Raw genomic sequence first — 21,739 nt, forward strand, 5'->3', positions numbered from 1 at the left:
GCTGCTGCTCCCCCAAACCGTCCTGGGCCCATGGTGCTTCTTCCTGTAGGAGTCTGGAGGAGGAACGTCCCAACGTTTTTCCCCAGGCTTCATGTCCCCTCACCCTCTAAAGGCATAAGAAGTACCTCAAAACCTTGGCATCATGTCCTCGCCAGAGAGAAAACACCCTGACCACTTCCCCATCCATGTACAACTTTCTTGGGGGCCCAGCCCTACAGAAAAAGGGTGGGAAAGAAGAATGAGCACAGAATAGAGATTTCCCTTTTATACATATTGCAACAAGTTCTCCAGAAAACATTCATTGGAAATAAATTAAAAAGTCCTCTTGCCACTGCCTCCAAACATAAAAAGGAGCCTACACCCTGGCCCCAGCACAGGCCACTCAAGGCCCTGATTGTCCATGGAAGAAAGTTAAGGATTGAGGGGCCCAAAGCCTGAGATGGGAGGGCCAGATCCCTCCTCTGAAGTATCCAACAAGAAAGGCGAGGTGACAGCGTGGGCCTGGGAGATGGCAGCCAACTCCTTGAGAAACTCAGGGAAAATGACTGCACAGTAGACAGCATTCTTGACTCGCAGAGCCTCACCTTGGCGGTCAGGGGCCCCACCCCGGGGGGGTAGGACCGGTGTTGATGCCCCAGGGGAGCCCCCACCTAGGCCAAGTCCTGTGCCGTCTCTCCCAGGCTGAAGAACCATCTGTGCCGCCTGCCGAGCCCTGGTTGGACTGTGTGCATGCCGCAGGAGCAACTCCCCCAAGGATGGCCTCCGGCTCTTCACTGGGAACAAACAGGAGTGTCGTGAAGCTGCTGGCGTCAGGCAAAGTTCCCTGGTCTGGGAGAGGAGATTCCCCTCCCCACGCACCCCCACTCCCCCAGGGGCATGGACCTCTCCACTAGAACTCTTAACACCAAGGTGCTGCCTGCCCAGCCTCCTTCCCTCTACCCAATCTCCCCAACAGCCAACCATCATGCTCAGTCTTTAGGCAGTCAACCCTTCAGATACTTCATTCCCAGACAAGACCCCTCCCTTCTCCAGGCCCCTTCACCTTGAGGGGTTCTCTTATTGCGCCTCCCTTTCCAATCACTCTTCTACCATCACCAAGCTCCTTCTCCTCAGTCTGTAACATGCCCTTATTCTTGCTGCCCAGCACCCTCCTATACTAGATGGGTCAATCCTCTAGACATTTCCTCCTTCCCCTGCCTATCTGTAACACCTCACCCACACCCCTGCTCCTTCAATACCCACAGGTGCTACATATGCAGTCATAGTTCAGTGACTTTATCACATCTGTCACACACCACTGTCCCTCCAAGTTCTGCTCTCCTGTGCCACCACTTGGCCTTCCACCAATTCCTCTCCTACATCCACCAAAGCCACTCTCCCACTGGTTGTGGCCAGACAACTTCATGTCAGCTTAGACTCAAATGAACCATTTAAAATACTGCCTTCTCTTCTCTAATTTCCTTCCTCCTAGATTGCTGGCTCTGGATCTGTTCTTGGCCCTGTCCAGGACCTAGGGCCTAGACTCTAGGGATCTAGTCTCTAGATCATGATACCATTCCCATTCTCGAGTTCTAATAATGGCTATAGAGATATGCTAAACAGATATATTAGATTTGGCGTTCAGAGTCCTTTACAACCAGGTTCACACACTTCCTCGCACCTCTTCTAGAAACTCTCTACACACTTCCTCCCACCTCTTCTAGAAACTCTCCCTGCTTTGGCATCCACACCTATGTGCTCCTCCTGGAACCCTCCAGGCTCCTTTCATGCCTCTGTAGCCCCTTCTGCCTTAATTTTGCTTTCCTCAATGTTTTCATCCTTGGCCTAATTTCCCCATCCCTACCTCTCCTCTAATTTGCCCTCCACTGACTTCCCATTTTACTGCTCTATCACATTGCATTTTAATAACTTGTTCTCATGTCTTCTACCTCATACATTAATCTGTGAGTTTAAGGGCTTGGACTCTGTCTTATTTACCTCTATATCCCTGGGCCCTCCACAGTGAACACAGTACCAGGACTGTGGAAGCAAGAAATAATTCCTGGTACTGGACCATGAGGAAATCATGCTAAGGAACTTCAGCTGGGCCTTCATAGCTATCTAATAACCCTTCTGGTACTCTCTTCCCAACCTATACACTTTCCTCCTTAAGCCCCCATCTCACCTCTGCTCTCTTGCTCAGCATATTATTTTGCCTCCTACTTCAATTAGCAAATAAAGGATGACTTCGACTGCCTAAAATTTCCCTCCACACCTCAAAACTCCACTTGTACATAACATTTCCTCCTTTGATCTCTCCTCATTTGCCTCAAAGGGGGAAAAAAACTTTCCTGTGCTCTGGTTCCCACTTACTTCCACCACCTTTGGGACCTTGCTCCCTCAGTTATGACAATCCTCTAGTCACTATCTAGACTATCAGCTTTTTGAAAGCAAAGATCACATCTTGTACCTCCCTGAGTCCCCTGTATCACAGACAACACCTAGCACATATGGCAAGCACTCAGATACTTGTTGATGAAAGATCTAAATTTAGAATATCATGGTCATATTTAACTCTTCCTTCTTCCTTATACCCCACAACCACTCACCAAACTCTGCCAGTACTTCCTTCCCATTTCCACCTTTTCAAATTCTTCCTTTCTATTTCCACTATTCTAATTCAAGCCTCACAGGTCACATCTGCATTATGGCATAAGCCTCCCAATTGCTCTTCTGACTTCATTTTCTCCTAGCTCCAGTGCAACTAGCACATAAACTAACACACTTATCTCTCCATTCCCAGATCTAAGAACCTCCAATGGTTTCTCACTGCCTAAAAGTTTACAACCTCTGCCTAGCCCAACTTCTATGCTGAGAACCTTCTGCTCTGACCAAATCTTTCCAACCTTACTACCAACTGTTCCACCAACTTCCAAATCCCCTGCTCCAACTAAACAATTCATGCTGTCCCCTGAACAAAAGAATAAAGCCATCCCACTCCTTTGCCTACCCAAGTCCTACCCATCTCTCAAGGCCCATGTCAAATGCCATGTCCTTTACCAACCTAGAGACTCTTCTGTCCCCTTGCCCGTCCCCAACTTCTAGAGTAGTTTTTGCTGGTACGTTGGTTTGGCTCTCAGTGGACAGAACTATGTTTTTCCTCTGCCCAGAAACCTGAGGGCAAAATCAAGACTCTACTCTCTGCAACTCCCTAGTTCCCGGTGCAAGGCTTCAACCTTAATAAGAAACTCAGTTAACCTGAGCTAATTAGGGAGGACAGGGAGGTGGTGGCAGGGTAGGCCTCACCTAGGGAATCAGACCGGCGGGGGGCAGATCCTGCCGCAGGGCCCTCCGTCCAGTCCAACTTGCCACGGGCAATGAGGTACTTCTTGGCTTTGGATAGCAGTGCTGGGAAGTCCTCCTGGGAGGCTGCAAAGCTCTCGATCTTATTCTTCACAGAGCCCAGCACCTATGAAGCACAACTTCATGACATTTCTGGGTGGCTCTAGACTGACATAGTCCTTTCTAGCCCCGCTGGGCCTATTCCCAGCCCCCCCAGGGCCACTCCAGCTGTGGGCCTGGCCCACCATGGAGCCTGGACGCACCCATGCATGCATGCATCGCACACCTGCAGCAGGGACTTGACACTGGGCTGGAAGACCATGTTGGTGTTGAGCAGGAAAGAGCGGAGCAGGGGCTGGGGGTGACAGGCCAGCTGGGCCACCAGCCCCGTCAGCAGGAAGTTGACATAGACGGAGTTCTGCAGCATGTTCTCGAGTTTGGCAAAGAGCACAGCCATGAAGGGGCCTGGGGTGAGGGGGGTGGGCACAAGGATACAAGGCCTAAACACAATGCACATCACACGCATTCCTCCCCAAAATGAAACCCCCCACCACCACTAGATGAAAATTATTTGTGTCAGAAAATGATTTGCATGTTTAAATATCCTGTGACCACCTATTCTGGAGGAGATAAAATGGCAGACACCACATGGACCCACAAGAGGTCCAGATGCCAGCTTTATACACATTTTAGCTGAAGGGCCAGACCACAGGCTCTGGAATCAGACAGACTTGGTTCAAATTTTAGCTTTACCATTTACTAGTTAAGTTACTGGATGAATCAAAACTCTCCAAGCATAGTTTCCTACTTGGTAAAATAAGAAAATACACCCACCTCATAAGGTTATTAAGAGGATCAAAGAGATACTGATACACAGCATTTAGGACAAAGTCTAGCAAGTTATAAGTATTCAATAATAACCATAAGCTATGTAATATTTCTCAGTTTTTTAAAAAGCTGCACCCAAGATGACAACTGAAGAAAGAACAAGTGAGAAAGTGATTAGACCAAAAGAAGAAATCAGGTTACATACAAGACAGTGGATAACACTAGACCTGAGTCAGAAATAAAGCAAGAAGAAAGCATAGTGAAGGCAAAGATGGTGACTAGATTGGTCAACTTAAAGTTAGGGGAGGAATCTTTGGAGAACCAAAAAAGAAATCAGGTCTGTTCAGGAGCGGGGAACCAAGGTGGTGAAATAGAATCTGTAGGGAAAAAAGAGCTTAGTTCAGGGCCAGAGAAAACTGATTCAGGACAGACTCTTTGGTGGAAAAGAGGATGGCAGAAGGGATTAGAATGATCTTCCGGGAGAACTGGCCTCAACTGAGCCAGATCACCAACACTAGGACTGTAGAACCATCACAGTCTGTCTGGTCAGGGATTTGTCAGGGAGAGGGAGTGTGCCTAGGAACTGCACTAAGACTTGAGGCAGGAGAACAATGAAGGGCAAGAGACACTGAATCCTGAGAAAGATCCTAGAACATTCTTACTCCACATGCACATGACTAGCCTTAGCTCTAAAACAACTCTAGCTTAGCAGGGTCCTAAGATAACCCATAACTTTGTCCTTCTCATCTCCAGGGACTTTTCTGCAAGAGAAAAAGCTCACATGAGTTTAGAAGAAGAAAAAGGACAGAACTTCAAATAACGCTTCAAGAAAGTGGTAAAACCTGCACACCACCTTCTAGTGGTCTAGAGAAGGAAAGAGCAGAGCAAAGCCTAAATAAATGAAAAGACATATTTTCTGTAGTCTGCAAGAGTTGTCATTACTCCAGAGCAAAAGGCCTGATGCTGTGCAAGGCCCAGTTAGGGCATGTACTGATCAATGCATGATAACTTGACTACAAACAACAGGAAGACATGCGGGTACCTTGGTCAACTTGTATCCGCCATGCACCCAAGAGATGATAATCCTAAACTACCACATGTTGAGTTCTCGCAATGTACCAGCATCATAGTAAGTGATTTACATGCAACAAAGACATAGATGGAATGCTAACTCAAGGTATGTCTAGTCCAAAGCACTACACAGCTTCCCAGAAGAGCCTCCCCACCAATCCCCAGCATGGGGTGTAGAGTAGGGACAAGAGCCAGATGAGGGTTGGGCTGGGTAAAGCTGGCTCTCAAACAAAAACAAAGAGGAGTTAGCCCTGCCACTCAGGCCAGATCTAGCTCCAAGGCCTTTTGGAGAGACCAAAAGAACTTAGCCAGGGGGCTCAGGGCCATGCTTTGTCATTTGCCCTGATAGAGGTATTTCACTGATCTAATTTACCCAGAGAGAGTTATTTCACTCTATCTGCTTCAGTTCTTACCACTAACCATAAACCCTTAGAAAGTCTTACTGAGCAGTCAGGGCAACCAACAAGGTGCAAGGACAGGGAACAGGAGCAACTTGAAACTGAGCCCTTCTCTAAAGAGGCTGGGAGAAAGGAGGCCAGGGCTGAAGAAGAGAAGTATACCAGAGAGCTGACCCTGGGCCACAGAAGAGCTGACAAGAGACCCAACACCCAGACAGATATATTGGTGGGAACAACATGGAACAGCATGATTTATAGGTGCCTCACATACAGGACAGCACGTATGTCTTCCACATGGTTCAGATGTATTGCTGTGATTCACCAGGAAACACCAAACACAGAATATCGTAATCACACATCCCAGAAAATGGCCAGACTGAGGAAGAGGAGGAACATGCATAAAGGACAGACATACAAGACTCAGACATAAGTCAATACTCAAACCAGCACAAGCATGGAAGACTACAGACAGACACTGAGACACAAGTATGACATGATATGTATCTGGAGGGGACCCAGGCAAAATGGATGAGGAGCTAGGCAAGTACACAGGAATGACATGGGCAAGAAGTCTCAGAAACCAGCACAAACATGTCGAGAACATGCAAAGAGTACACAAAGGAGAAGACCTAGGCTAAGTAGCTTACCAGTGAAGGGCTGGCTTGGCAGCTGGTTGAGAGTCCGCAAAGGGCTGCTGAGGAAGGGGCCAGGGGGCTCAGGGGCACAGGTGAAGCTTTCGTAGGCCTCCTCCTCCTCAAGAGGTAGTGAAGGCTCTAGAGGGGGCTCTGAGCCAGCGCCCCCATTGCTCAACGCCACCTCCAGCTCCCGGAGCTCCTGCCCAAAGCTCTCTAGTCCTGCCACGCCCTCGGAGGTGCCCTCTAGTAGTTCCCCAGCTCCCTCCTGTGGCACCCGACGAACCTTCTTGGCCCCCTCAGGCCATGGTCCTGGCACCCCATTGAGCTGGGGAGGGCGCAGGTGGCCAGGGCCCTCCCTCACACCCAGAGCCAGCGCCCCCCTCCCCAGCTCCTCCACCTCCCCTTCCCCTGCATCGCCCCTGCCCTCCTCAGGCAGAAGGCTGCGTTTCTTAGTCCGGGAGCCAACAGGACTGGGCTCAGGAGGGGGCCGCTCGCCATCATAGGGGGCAGACCAGGTACGGCAGGCTTGGACACAGCGGTCCACACCAAGGCGCGCCTCACGCAGATACTCCAGGTAATTGTCTTCCAGCTCACCGGGCTCCTCCACAGGGCTGGGCCGTCGGCCAGGGCTGGAGGCTGGGGATGCAGCAAGCCCCGGTGAGCGAGGAGCTGGGGCTGGGGACTCGGAGCCACCCAGGCTCTGCTGTCGCAGAAAGAGGGCCAGACGAGACGGCGTGGAGGCCCGGGGTACCGTCACCACAGAAGAGGAGTCAACGCTTGGGCTTCCAGGGCCTGCAGAGGGGAAAACACATAAGAGAGATCAAAGAGCCAGAGGTGCAGGAGGAAGGATGAGACACCTTGGGTAACTAAGAGAGAAGGCAACGAAGCAGAAGAAACATGGGACTGATTCAGACAGCTGACTCTCCACTCCTCAAATTAAGCTTTTCCTCATCCACCACCCCCTCCTCATTACCACCAACACCACAAAAACAATGGAAATAGAAGAGTACAACTGGAGTGAAGAAAAGGAACAGCTTTGCTCAGAAGCTAAATTTCTTTGGTGGAGTTAAGGATCCACCCTACAACACCCCTCATCAACCTCCCCAAAGATGGAATGCCACTCACGGCCACCTCCCTCCTCCCACCTTCTTGCTAGGCTCCCCCAGAACCCGGGCCATACCCGTCGTGTCCTCCCTTCTCCCTGCCTCTCTGCTAGGCCCACCTCGTGCCCACGAGGCATGCTCTGGACGAGGTGGGCTAGAGGCACGGTGCCGACAACAGCGTGGGATTAAGGAGAGAAACTTGTCTGCTGCTCGTCCATATAGGTCCACATCGCGCACAGCTGGCTTCTGGCTCAGCATCACATGGTTACACGGGACAAGATACCTGGGAAAGACAGCAGAAAAGGGACACAGGATAGATCAGGAAGGAAGGACAGGGCTTGGGAGATCATCAGTGGAACTATATGGCTAAGCCAGGCTTCGAGAGGACACACACACAAGCAACCCCAATGCAACCCATCACCCCAGCAATGCACAAGGCCCTGAGGGCCCGGAGGGTTCAGGATCAGCCATCCCTCAGCCCTGCCCCCACAGGTACCTGAGAACCAGCTGCAGCAGGACATCCTCACAGCTGAGGTTCAGTAGGGTCCTGAAGAGACTCAGAGAGACCATGCAGAGCTGGGGGGGGGGGGGGGGGGGGCGGGGAGTCACCATAAGAGCTCTCTACCCTCCAAGATGTTTACCAAATGGAAACCTCCCCAACCCCAGGCCCAACCAACCTCTCCTGGAGCAATGATGGCACAGGGCCTGGCACAAAACAATCATTCAAATATTAAATAAATGATCACATGATCTTTGTGGTCAAGACTTCATTATTCACAGATAGGAATGAACCACATGTCAGATTTAATGTATTTCTATAGACCATACACATGTCAGCAAACTCTCTGGCTATATATACCTGGCAGCAGAGATACCAGCAATACTTAAATGGAATGAATACCCATGAAGAGACCCCAGGAAATACTGGGACTGAGTGAATGACTAACAGGAGACAACAGCAACGTGATAACTAAGGGAATGCCTGTCAACAGACTATAGCAGCATAGTAACTGAACGCCTACCAACAAAAAACCAGAGGGAACCTGGAAGAATCCCAGCTGGGAAGTGGGTGGGGCTGTGAACAAGGAGTCTGAGTCACCTCTCCAACACCAGTGTCTCTCTCAGAAGGTAGGATAAAGAAAAGTTCAAGGGCAGCTGACAGGAAAAGGAAAAAATAGGTGGGTCCAGAACAAGGGAAACTTTTGTTTTAAAAAAGTAAAAAAGGTGGTTCACCTCTGGCTAGATGAAGAGAAGAGACACATGTAAGCACTCCCTCACTCCTATGAATCCCCGAAGCACTTTCTCTATACTTCCCTTACGGCAAGTATACCTTGAGCACCCTGAAGACAACTATTGGGTCTTAGTCCAGGGCACTACCTGCACAGTCTAGGTGCTCATCATTAACTAAATGACTGTGGGGGAATTACAAGCCAATCATGGGACTTCCCTGGTGGCGCAGTGGTTAAGAATCTGCCTGCCTGTGCAGGGGACATGGGTTCGATCCCTGGTCCGGGAAGATCCCACATGCCGTGGAGCAGCTAAGCCCATGAGCCACAACTACTGAGCCTGCGCTCTAGAGCCCGCAAGCCACACTACTGAGCCCACGTGCCACAACTACTGAAACCTGCGTGCCCAGAACCCATGTTCCACAACAAAAGAAGCCACCACAATGAGAAGCCCGTGCACCGCAACGAAGGGTAGCCCTCGCTCACCCCTAGAGAAAGCCCACGCACAGCAACGATGACCCAACACAGCCATAAATAAATAAATGAATACATACATACATACATACATTTAAGGAAAAAACAAAACAAAACCAAACAAAAGCCAATCATGGTGGGAAAGAGATAAGATAGCAGTTCCCATTTTAGACAGCATGGATGTTTATCCTAAATGACCATTTTAACTAGCAATGAAAACATTCAGACTCACTGAAAGATTGTGTGGTAGGTAGAAAAAATGGCCCCTCAAAGATGTCCAGGTCCTAATCTCCAGAACCTGTAAATTACCTTACATGGCAGAAGGGACTTTGCAGGTATGATTAAGGTTATTAAAAAATTTAAGATGGGAAGAGTAGCCTGGATTATCCAGATAGGCCCACTCAAATCACACGAGTCTTTAAAAGCCAAGAACCTTTCCTAGCTGGGTCAAAAAGAAGAGAGATCTGAAGCATGAGAGGGACTCGATTCACCACTGATGGCTTTGAAGATGGAACAAGGGATCACAAGCCAAGGATTTAGTTGGTCTCTAGAAGATGGGAATGGTCCTCAGCTGACAGCCAGCAAGAAAACAGGAGTCTCAGTCCTATAATTACAATTAAGTAAATTCAACCAATGATCCCAATGAGCAAGGAAGCGGATTTTCTCCTAGGGCCTCCAGAAAGGATGCAGCCCCGCTGATGCTTTGATTTTAGTGGGGTGAGGTCCGTGTCAGATACATGACCTACAGAACTGTAAGATAAAAAATTTGTGTTGCTTTAAGCCACTATGTTTGTGGTAATTTGTTATGACAGCAATAGGAAACTAATACAGATACGCAGGCTAGCTAGCCAGCATGATTCACCTTAAGCCACAAAAGTCGGACTATAGCAGTTACAAAGTCAGGCCAACAGAATCAAGCTTAAAAGGGCTAAACAGGGGAAAGGAAAGCACCTGCATGTTTAACATGGGCATCCTAAAATCAGAAAAGATTTGCTTCCTCCAAGAACTGAGAGCCAAGAATAAATACCCCAAAACCATGAAAGGCTCCTGAGACCAGGGAACCAAATGCAAGACTAACAGAAATATATGCTGAAGACTAAAGACACTGAGGGAGAATCAAAGAAGTTAGGATAAGATTAAGACAAAAGCAAGACAGACAGAGCCCAATACAGGAAGAAAAATCAAATCCTAGGAAGGAAATCAACATTCCCAAAACATGAACAGGACATTCCATGAGGCCAAACAGATTTAAGACCTTGGTCGAGCTTCAGCATAATGAGAAATAAAACTTTTTCAATGCCTTTGTAAAATTAAAGCTTTGACATCTCTTCCCTATCAGTTTATGACAATAATTCTTAACCCAAGGCATGTATCATAATTACATTTTGGAGTATTATAAAAGTACACATGCCTTGGGCCTACTCCCAAAGATTATAACTCAAGAAATCTAAGGCAGAGCCTAGAATCTGTTGTTACGGTTACTGTCATTTTCAAATTCTAAAGTGTACACTTGGTTCAGAAACACTGGTCAAATCAGAGTCAGTCTAGAATATCTCATATACACCCTAACGTAGCTTCAGAAACCTCAACTATACAAAACATAGCTATCCAGGAACCTTACTTACCTGGAACCCTACTACCGGGTACCTCAGTTATCTAGAACAGTTTTCTAGAACCTTTAGTGATCTAAGAACTTCTATTTTAAACACAAGGACCCAGAGAACTTCAATTATTTATAATAAAAGAAGGAAACAAAAATGGTTGACAGAGCCAAAATAAATGCCATAAAGTCCATGGCTAAACTAATGCTTTACTCCCCCAGAAAGACTTCGGGTCTTTATGACTTAGAAACGATTTACTCCTATTTTATATACATTTCTATTGGTTAAAATCTAAACTTCTTACCATGGTCTACAAGGCCACACATGATCTGAACTCACCCACCTCTCCTTCCCTTCTCCCCTTTGCTCACTATACCTCCAGTCACACTGGTCTTTCATTTCCTCAAATACATTTCATTTCCTGTTCCCCACTTATGTACTTTGCATACATTGCTCCCTCTGCCTAGACTGTTCTTCCACTTGCTCTTCAATAGGCTAACTCCCTCATGACCTTTAGGTCTCAACTCAATGTCACCTCCTCAGAATGGTTTTTTTTGACCACTCTACTGTTTTCTAAGCACCCTATTGGGTTTTTTACAACAATGACCTCAATTTTCAATTATTTTGGTTATGTGTTTACTTGTCTACCTCCTCTATGAAGGAAGCTCCATGAAGTCAACAACCACTGCTTACCATTATATCCTCAGTACCAGAGAACAGTATGACAAACAGTGAACATTCAATCAAAATGTTCAGAAAGAAGGAACGTAAGTAGGTAGGCGGGCAAATGGGTGCCCCAAGTTCTATAACTCTACAGCAAATCCAGAGGGAAGAAAAGGTAAACGTACTAGTAGCAGCTGGATCACCTATCAAAGCAGACACAAAGCCTGAAGAAGTGATCTCAAGTCACCCAGAGCAAGTCACAAAGCGCTACACAGCTGAAGAGAACCTCAGGTCAACGCTACGTAACAAGTGTCACACAATGGCAACACCTATAGCCGTGACGAGCAGCCGAAGTCATCCAGAAAAGGTAACTGTGTCCTAGATTTGTATATTACAAAAGCAGGAGGCCACATTAAAATTGTACCCAAAACAGTTAAAAGTTTAATACTAGAAAGAAAATGCCACCTAACTTTGAAGTGATTGCTGGAGACAAAGGCCAAAGAAGGGCAGGAACACCCTCCCAGAACAAAGGTCGGAGAGAGAAGATGGCTCACCCAGGTAAGCCAGGACAGAGGTAGGGGCCATACCCGGGAGTTGCTGCCAATACGGGCAACAAGGGTGTCAAGGATGGTGTGGGTGTCATGCCGGTGTAATAGCAGGAATCGCAGGAAGGTACGGAGCAAGGCAGGCTCTGAAATACTCCGTAGGAAAAGTTCCAGATAAGCGGTACTGGCAATCATCTCCTCCACAGAGGTCTGGACAAAGAAAGGGAAAGTTTGGAAATTTAGGGCTTCCCCGCACATATGCTAAGCCATTTTCCCTAAGTTCTAAGGAGGTACCAGGAGCAGACAGGGAAAAAGGGAGGAGTACCCAGCCCACTGCCACCCACATTGGTCCTGGCATTGAGGTTACCACCCCTCAACCTAATCCCTTAATCTGCCTTGCCACCCATGACTCTCACCTTGTGCAGGGCAGGGCCCATGACAGGCACCAGGAACCCATTATGGATATAATCTACCAGCTGCTTTTGCACTAGAGGGTGAGCCACCTGTAAGGGTGCAAGACACAGGACGGAGGATTTTGAAGGGGGCCATTGTCAGGAAGGGAGCAGAATGGTAAATACAAATAGGCACCCTACCCCCAAGCTGAAAGAAAACCAGAACTCCAGGGAATGCACCCCCTCCCACCCCATCTCCCCAGAATGACCAAAGGCCAGACGTCCTGGGAACCCCAGTCCCACCTGAATGACTGCGTTGCAGAACTCTAGGGAACTCATGAAGAGAGCAAGGGCTGGCACCCCCAGCCAGTCCTCCCGTCGCAGGCAGTGCCAATCATCTCCTGGAACTTCAATCTTTCGGGGCAGTGAAGAGTACAGGGCACTCAGCCCTGTGGCCAGCACCTGGGGGCCAGCCCCAAGGACAGGTTACCAAAGACTCAGACGATATAAAAAAGGGGAACAGGGAACTATTAACCCAGAGTTTTTATGTGAGTAGGGGTAAGAGCTATTACCAGAGCAGATATTTAGTCACCCAGGGTGCCAACACATCACCTGGGAACACTGGCCCATGAAGAGCCTTCATACTTGCCTTATCCACCTAAGCCCATGTTTCATCCCCACCCCAACTCCAGGTGCTGCTTTCAAACCCGGGGGGGCTACTTCCTGAAGGAGAGGGCCCTGGTACATAGTCCCTCCACAACTCCTGGACAGGAAGGTGCTCTCCTGTGCCTACACCATACCCTACCCCCCATCCCAGGAGGTGCTGACCGGGCAGAAGTAAGAGTGATCTGCGATGTAGCGGCCCACAGTGGGACTTCCAGCTGATAGAGCCATGAGCAGGAGTAGGGCATCACGGGCCTGTTGGCCCAGGGTGCCCTCTCGATGGACAAAAGGTACAAGGCGAGAAAAGAGGAGAAGACGGGGAGCAGCTCCGGGCTCAGGAGGTGGCTGCAGGAAGAACTCGAGCAATGAAGGCTCCCGGGCCAGACACACGCACAGCTGGCTGAGAAGTAGCACCAGGCCTTCATCCAGTGCTGGGCTGCTGGGCACAGGGCGGCCACAGGCATCCAGCAAGATCAGCAGAGCCTCACGAACGGGACTATGCCGCAACAGTGGCTGGCGAGCTTCGCTCACTAGCATCTCAAATAGTTTCAGTTGCTCAGCCCGCCGTTCCTCAACCCCATCCCCAAGCTCATCCCACTGAAGCTGCCACGTCAACACACGGGTTAGCAGATCCTCGCGCAGAGCAAACTCCAGCAGGGGCCCAGGAGCCGTGGGAGCCGAGGGCGCCGCATGATCCTCCGCCAGCAGTGTCAGCATCTGGTAAGTGTGGTTGCACACAGCACTGAGATCGTCGGCTCCCCCAGGAGCTGCCCTAGGGCCTTGCCGCTCCAGAATTCGTACCACCTGGGGAAGCAGGACAGATAAGAGAAAAAAATTTAAGATGATCAGGTGACTAGATGGCAAGGTGAGAGAACAAAGAATGTTAGGACTTGGGCAGCCAGCAGACTGGGACCTTTAGCATATAGTCTCCTACCTGGGACCAGTGATTCTTGAAGACCATGAGGCAGGTCTCAGGGTCAGCCATGACAGGAGTCTGCAGACTGGCCCCTTGTGGTACACGATGCCCAGGGCCCCGGGAGGCCAGTCTGCTCAGCCAGTTCATCCTCTCCATGAGGTAGGCCGGGTAGGGCCAGTGGCCAGAGGGCCACACTCTGAGAATTTGCCAGCCGGAGGCTTTCTCTACTTGTGTCTCTAGTCTGCTTCATCCGGTCTGTAGGAGCTAGTAACTGTCCATGGAGCCAGAAGATATACCAGGCTGAAGTAGTGAGCTCAGAGGTCACTGCCCGATCCAGACCTACAAATCTAATTCAAAGAGAAAGGAAGGAAGAGGTTAATAGAAGTTTGCCTCTCTCTACCGCCCAGCAGGAAGAACTCAGAACCACCACTCCACTGAGAACTTCATACACACAGTCAGCACCTTAAATCCAACATGTCTAAAACAGAATTCATTCCAACACTAAACCTGTGTTACTCCCCCAGCCTTCTCCACCCTAATAAATGATACCAATATTTACCTACTTGTTCAGGCCAAAAACCTAGGCATCATCCTTCTTTCTTCTTGTCCTTACTTCTAATATCCAGTTCATCAGCCTATCATCTATACCCTCCAAACGTGTCTCACTATTGCAATAGCTTCCAATCTGGTCTTCATACTTCCAGTCTTGCCCCTTTGAGAATCTATTCCCCACACGGCAACCAGAGTTTTAAAACATAAGTTATACTACATCTCTCCTCTGCTGAATACCCTCCATTGACTCCCTATCACACTGGTAATAATCCAAATTCTCTACCTTGGTCTCTAGGGCATTACATAATCTAACCTCCTACCATACCCCTCCTCACTCATACTTTACTCATACAAGGCTTCTTGAATACTTGCTCTTCCCTCTGTCTGGAGTGTACTTTTCCTGATCTTCACATTGCTCACATCGCTCAGTTCTTTCCAAATGCCATCTCCTCAGAGAGAACTTACTTAACAATTCTATCTAAATAGCACATCTTCCCACCTTCACTCTCTAGCTTCCTAATCCTTTCTTCTTAGCAGTTTTTTTACTTTCTAAAAATATTTATTTGCCTATTTATTTGTCTATCTTCCCCACTACAATGAAGCTCATTGAGGGCAAGGTTTCTCTGTTGTATCCCCAGTACCTGGAGCAGTGCCTAGGGACTCAATAAATATTTGCTGAATGTACAGATGCTTAAGTGAATGAGTGAATGAACAAACAAAGAACAATCAGGAAATCCAGTCTTGATCTGACTCCGGCCCTCTGGGACTGTTGAGGAAGAAATTTTTTTCTAACTATTACAGGTCCCTCCCTAGAAGCCCACCCAGGAGGAAATACACTAATAGACCTTTAACTGGCTGAATAATCTTAAGAGGTAAAAATTCAGAGCCAACCAAAAGAGCAAAAGAATTTTCATTCTAGCAAAGAACACAAGGATACACTCCCATAAACACACATATACTCACTCCTGTCAGATGCATCCAACACTCACTCCTGGGGACATGACGTGACACCCTCACTAGAGAATGGGGAAAAGTACCAAAACAGCTGCTGGCCTTGGCCATGGCTCACAGTTCCTTCTCATCACATCTACCACCCCCTCAACAATACTGTCTGTCAACAATATCTCACAAGTATAAAAACTTCAGAGGAAAAAAAACAAAAAAACTTCAGAGGAAAGGTGTGGTTCAGTTGTCCTTCCTCTTTACACTCAATAAGGCTAAAGGAACCCAGAGACCTAGCAACAGGCCCACATTTGGCCTCCAGTTATATTAACCACCACCCCTTCCACCCAGATACACTCCCTCTCACCATTATCAGCGCACACTAAAGGAAGATAGCAACTATGCTTAAGAAAACCTTCTGGAGAACAAAAGACAGTCTTTTTTTTTTTTTTTTTCAGAAGTCTTATAAAGGGTGGGAGCAGTCCTAAACAGCAGGCAGGGCTCACTCATTGATTAAGTCGGTGTACATCATACTGATAAGTGCTGGGACACTGTGCTAATAATAGGTAAGCACTGGAAATACAAAAATGGATAAAAACAGTTGGTGGAGCATAAACAAAAACTCCAATAGATATTATAAACAGAGGTACTTACAAAAATGTCATGGGGGTGCTAAGGAAAGCAACTAAATCTTCCTGGGAAACTATAAGAGGATTCCAGAAAAGAGGTGATATCTGATTTAAATCTTTAACAACGAGATACTGGCCACAAAGAAAGCAGACAGAAAGGCCTTCTTCGTATTAAAAACAGTATGTTCAAAAATATGGTACTGTGAAAGAACATAGCAAATTTGAAGAACAGTTGCAAGTTTGGTGTGACTTAATCTCAGACTATTTAGAGAAGAGAGATACAATATTAAGTTGAAGGGTAAACATGGGTGAAGGTTATAAATACCACTGAATATCATGCTAAGGACTTTGGGTTTTATCTATCAACACCCTGGAATAAAGGAGGTTTTTAAACAAGGAAATGACAAGATCAAATTTGCCTTTAAAAATATGTCAGATAGCAACATATGGTGGAGCAAAGAGAGACCTAACCTCACACTCATACCCCAGGGGAGCTGAAGAAGGGCCAAGCGTCCAGTCTCAGCAAAGTAAGGCCTTAACATGTCCACAGCTAAACTGCTTCCAGCTTCTAGAACTCAATTCCAAAGACTAACAAACAGCTTCTACCTTGGGGTGTACCTGGGGCGCCCACTTCTGCTCCACTCCTTGACTAACATAGAGCAATGCTCACAGACCCAAGGGGAACTGGCCTCCAGGACTTTCCCTGCCCACCCCACCCCCATTTCTTTTCAAAGACCTCAAAGAGAAAAGCCACACTGAAATCACTGTCTCAGAACCCAAAAGCTAACACTTAACCTGGACCCTCTTCACATACTTCAGAAATCTAAAAGGAAGCCACAGCTTGGTGTTCCTGTCACCCACCTAAGACTCCCTCACTCCCTGTTAACCCTGAAAAGTTCAGAACAAGACAGAAGAGAATGGGATCACCACCCTATTACTGTGCCCTTTCCTCCCACAGCAAAGTCTAGAGAAAAGTAGATCCCTCTTCCCAAATTTACCTACAGGCTCAGCCACAAGGAAAAGAGAAGGAGATGATCTTTCAGACCCCCCAAAATGGCCAAGGTCAAGCACTCACCAGAGGGCCCGAAATACAGCCTTATAGGAACACTCAGCAAGGGTGCCCACCAATCTCGGAATAGCAGGCACGAGGCAGGAAATGGCTCAGTCTCACTTATGAACCTTTGCCCTGGGAGAGGCAAAGAGGGAGGAAGGTGGGGGCAGGGATACACCTGCAACATCTACAGCAGACAGAGAGAGACCAAAACAACCTTCTAAGAACAGGTCAGTGAAGTTCTGAGGCTTCTCTCCCCCTACAATGGCTCTTCCTCTTACTGACGTAAGAGGCAGCGATGGGTTCTTACCCTAGATTCTGAAAGTAGAAAGATCTGATTAAAACTTCATAGTAATACAAAAGGGAAGAACAAATCAACAAACCCCACCTCATAGGAGCCTACGATCTAGAGCTCAGCTCAGACATATCCTCTCTGCCTGTCTATCCCTCAGCCTATATGTATGAGACAAATGGGTTATCAGTGTATGGTGCTAACTCACTCCCTCCCCTCTCCCCAGTACCACCTCTGCTTCTTGCAGGGATCTCCCCACCTCACTCCAGCAGAGCCCTCATAACTCACAGCATGAACTCCATTGCATAGTGACTCCCCTTTACAACAGTAAATCCCCAGTCACACACAGCTTTCTCCACCCTTTTGCAGAAGGGCGACAAAGAAGTCAAAGAGGAGGTGAAACTGAACTAGATCCTAATGGTTGAGGAAAGTTCACTGGGCAGAGAAGAAAAGGCATTCCTAGTAGAGGAAGCAGCTATTACAAAGATTTCAAGGCTCAAAAAAGTAACATGTTTGTCAGGGAATTGTGAACAATTTATTCAAGCTAGAACACAGAGTAGAGAGAGAGTGGCCCAAGATGAGGCTGGAGAGGTGAGTTGAGGCCAAATGATGCCATATTAAGGAATTTGGATGTTATCCTACAGAACACAAAGAGCCAAAAGTTTTTAGCAGAGGAGCTCCATGATCAAATTTGCATTTTTAGAAAGACCATTCCAGGGATGGATGAGAAAAGAGCAAGTCTGAAGGCAGGAGACTGTCTGGGGAAAAACATCCAGATGAGAGATGAGGAGGTAGTAAACTAAAGCCTTAACTGTGAAGATGTAGCTGTGGAGATGAAGAAAACAGATAATATAAAGGGAAATGTATTAAGATTTTCGTGACTGACTACATACAGGGGGTGAAGGAGCAGAAAGATGGAAGATGACACTGAAGTCCTTGCCTGGATTGCGATATGACACACGGTACAAAAGCAGACTTTCAAAGCAAAGACAATGAGTTCTGTTTTGGACACGTTAACTGCGATACCTGTGGAGATATACCATAGATCACTGAGTAAATATGACTGGAACATAGAGAGAGACTGAGACTAGATACAGACAAGTAATCACCTCATTATGATATACTTTCATATTTCACATTCTCTCTCTCAACTGAAATTATCTTTTCACGTGTCCATCTCTCCCAACCAGATTGAAAATTCCTTGAGACTTCACAGGACCACATCTTATCTATCTTGTTATCTCATAAAATGTGAGCATCACAAGGGCAGACTATATGCTAAAGTATTTGCTGAATGAATAAATGAATTACTATACAAATGAATGAATTTGTCCTCCCAGCACTTATAAGAGTGCCTGGCACATAGCAGATATGGAATAGATGGTTACACACAGCACCCCAAGCACGTTTCTATCTCTACATCATCATCTACATCTACGTTTCATCTCCTCAGATCTACCACTCAGCTATATATATCATAAAGCAAAATCCATTATACTTAACGCACTACTATTCAACAAAGAATTCAGTATAGCAAACAGGAAGCTTATGAAACCTAGTGCTTTCTCCAGATCAGCCAAGAATTTGGACAGTCCCTAAGAACCATCGGACATGTGACTTGACTCACCTATCACTATCACAATGTGATCCAGGTATTATGTACACCTGTTCCTATGTTTTTGTCACATTATTAAACAAAAACTTCAAACCCATGTCACCCTCAAAGTCTCTTTAACCTCTTTTGGAAACAGAACAATTACAAATCATAGAAAAGACTTTTTTGCCAGGATAACGTCCTCCATGTCATCACAACCCTTCCTGTATATCACATGCTTTTTACTCCACATCACCTTCACTCTCTGTTACAAACTTTTTTTTCCCAAGTCACTGTCACTCTCTTGAGACCAAATTTTGGGTCCAGCTTTGCCACTTTATCACTATGTGGTCTCTGGCTCTTCGATTTGATTCTCCATCTATAAAATAAGAATTCCTGCCCTTGCATACTTCACAAGGAATCTATGTAATTCCAGTAAAATCTGACATCGCTGTGTAATGCATGAATGCAATTTAGATGTCAGACAGTAATTCTACTGTATAAATGGATGCTTCCTCAACATAATTCAGCAGGCACACTATCATCACCCTAATTTCCTGGATTTCATGAACCAGTAGAAATAGATTTTAAAAATTTTTAAATAGGATTGTTACTTTTTATTTTGGCAAATAGATCCGTTTTTTAAAACCCATCATCCACTGGCACCATTACTTTACCAGTGAGAGAGCACTTTAATACCAAAAGAATAGGAAAGATAATTTAAGAATAAATTTATCTTTATGGAAAACTCATGTTCCATATGTTGCCTTTCTCTCCTTCCACCTTGAATAGATAAAAAACTTTATCATGGACCGGCACTGTCCTTGGCCCAGTGTTCAGGAATCATTGTTCTAACCTCTTTCATTACACATGTAAGTTCTATAAGGTTCTGACCATCTGGGCAGATTGCCAAGGGTTCCACCAGCATGAAAACCTGTTCAGCCTCCAGAGAGAAGCAATGAAAACATACCATAGGACAGAACAGCTGGTCTGAGGCTCAGACTCTAGAACAGAATGGGGACTTGGGCTGCCCCTAATTCCCAAAGAATGGTCGGGATAGGGGATGTCTACCTCTTCCTGAGGCTGCTCTGTGGCAGACTGTCAATAGAGAGGAAATTTTAGTGGTGTGAAAGGAGCCATTATCTGAGGGCCAACCCAGCTTTCTAGAACATTCAAAATTTCCATGTGCATATGGGTTGGCAGGGAAAAGGGGACCTGTAAAATGCTAATAAAGTGAACCCAATAACACGTCGTGGAGCGAGGAATGAACTGCAAAGGGACAGGAGAAAACTTTTGGGGGTGGGAGAAATGTTCAGTATCTTGAAAGTGGTGATGGTTTCACAGATGTAAACGTATGTCAGAACTCATCAAACATGTGCATTTTAAATATGAGTAGTTTATTGTACATAAGTTCTCTTTTTTTTTTTTTTTTAATTTAACTGTAAGAAAATGAAAGCAAAGCCATCCTGTTTGGGAGTCGAAATACAGCGTTGTATGTAACAAACCATATGATTTCCGTGAAAGTAGAATTAGCAGCTGTAAGTGGTTAGTCCAATACAGATGGCAACGGTCAAAGCCCCACAGCTCAGCACAGGTAAGGAGCAGCAGTGGAGTAAGGTTGCCCAGAAGCAGGTGGAATGACAACAAACATAGGCGGTCATAGCCAAAAAATCTCCATGAGAGGGACCATCTTCAAGTCTGCAGTCCCAAGGAGAAACTTGAGGGAACGAGGGATTCCAATGATGACTCTGTTGAAGAGTAAGCCTAAAAAATGATTTCCATTATCATTGTTACTACTGCCCACGACGCTTATCATTTTTGATCCTCCAAAATATGTAGAGCCCAGGCAGCAGAAGAGCCAAGAGCACAACACTTCCACCCAAGCTGTCCTACTCAGTCTAAAACTACTGCTCTCACTGGGCAGAACACTCCACTCAGAACCGACCTCTCACCTTTATCCAAGTCTCACAACCCTCATTCCTTCCCCCATGCCCTACTCTCAACTCCCTCCCGATTCACCACCAGCCCGCGTGCTCCCGCCTTCGCCCTGTCCATTCCCCCTCCCCGCACAGGCCTCAGCCCCTCACTCGGGTCCCAGGGCTGTCCCTCACGCCTGCCCACAGGAGCCCCAGCTCCTCAGTAAATCGTGTTCACAAGTCCCTTCCACTTGGCCCCTCAGAAGGCATCCCGGCCCCTCATACAACCCAGCTCCTTACTTGCCCACTCACCCCGAGGCTCTTGCCCTGCTCCCCTACCTTAGACACTCACACCTGGCCCCTCACCACATGCCAGCCCCTCACCCTGTCCCCTCACAACCAGGACAGTCACCAAACCCAGTGCCGTCATTCCCCAGCCCCTCTTCCCCTCTCACACGCCCTCCGGCCCTCACTTACTGTTCAGTCACAGAACTCCGACCCTGAGCAGGCCCGATCGCCACCGCGGTGCTAGGTGAGTTGAGGCCGCCATCGCTCCTCAGGCGCACCAGCCGCGCCCCGCCCCGCGCCACACGCAACCCGCGCCCCCGCGCACCACACGTAACCGCCCAGCGACGCACCGCTGGGCAGCGGCGTGCCAGCTCATTGGCTGGGCCCGGCCAAAGCCAGAGCGTTGATGCTTGTTTCCTGGTAACGGCAGAGCGCAGGGGCGGGGTCGCCGACGGCATTCCAAGCAAGGAGTACCGCCTCTTCCCCCAGGTTCCGCCCCCTCGCACTGAAAACCCCGCCCTTCTGAAGGACTCTGGCGTGTCATAGGGGAAGACCTCTGGGGAGGCGGAGGCCCGCGGGGCGGGGGCGGAGCCTGAGGAAGAAAGGTCGAACCGGAGGGCAGAAGGAGGGACCTAAAGA

At 47.5% G+C, this 21,739-nt stretch overlaps 1 protein-coding gene across 2 annotated transcripts; it reads right to left on the reverse strand.

Moving 5' to 3' along the window:
• Positions 1-250: 250 nt before the first annotated feature.
• On the reverse strand, positions 251-21,386 carry FHIP1B (FHF complex subunit HOOK interacting protein 1B). Of its 2 annotated transcripts, XM_065881885.1 has the most exons (12): positions 21,301-21,386; positions 13,855-14,183; positions 13,086-13,724; positions 12,561-12,719; positions 12,282-12,368; positions 11,908-12,075; positions 7,853-7,932; positions 7,476-7,639; positions 6,266-7,045; positions 3,608-3,786; positions 3,286-3,448; positions 251-773 (listed from the first exon to the last, which is right to left on the reverse strand). In XM_065881885.1, exons 2-12 carry the CDS (start codon positions 13,990-13,992, stop codon positions 412-414), a joined length of 2,919 nt encoding a protein of 972 aa, XP_065737957.1. In that variant the 5' UTR covers positions 13,993-14,183; positions 21,301-21,386; the 3' UTR covers positions 251-411. The 2 variants fall into 2 exon arrangements, with proteins under 2 accessions (XP_065737957.1, XP_065737956.1); XM_065881884.1 differs by lacking the exon at positions 21,301-21,386 and having other exon boundaries at positions 412-773; positions 7,434-7,639; positions 13,855-13,992.
• Positions 21,387-21,739: the final 353 nt, after the last annotated feature.

Source organism: Phocoena phocoena, chromosome 8 (genome assembly GCF_963924675.1).
Source record: "Phocoena phocoena chromosome 8, mPhoPho1.1, whole genome shotgun sequence".
Lineage (NCBI taxonomy): Eukaryota > Metazoa > Chordata > Mammalia > Artiodactyla > Phocoenidae > Phocoena > Phocoena phocoena.

Excerpts from the sequence above, each read along its gene's own strand:
- FHIP1B (XM_065881884.1), bottom strand. The coding sequence starts at position 13,992 with ATGGAGAGGATGAACTGGCTGAGCAGACTGGCCTCCCGGGGCCCTGGG. Across the intron at positions 12,369-12,560 it reads TCTGCAACGCAGTCATTCAG|GTGGCTCACCCTCTAGTGCA; the intron begins GTGGGACTGGGG and ends GCACCCTTACAG. Across the intron at positions 3,449-3,607 it reads GTGTCAAGTCCCTGCTGCAG|GTGCTGGGCTCTGTGAAGAA; the intron begins GTGTGCGATGCA and ends TGTGCTTCATAG.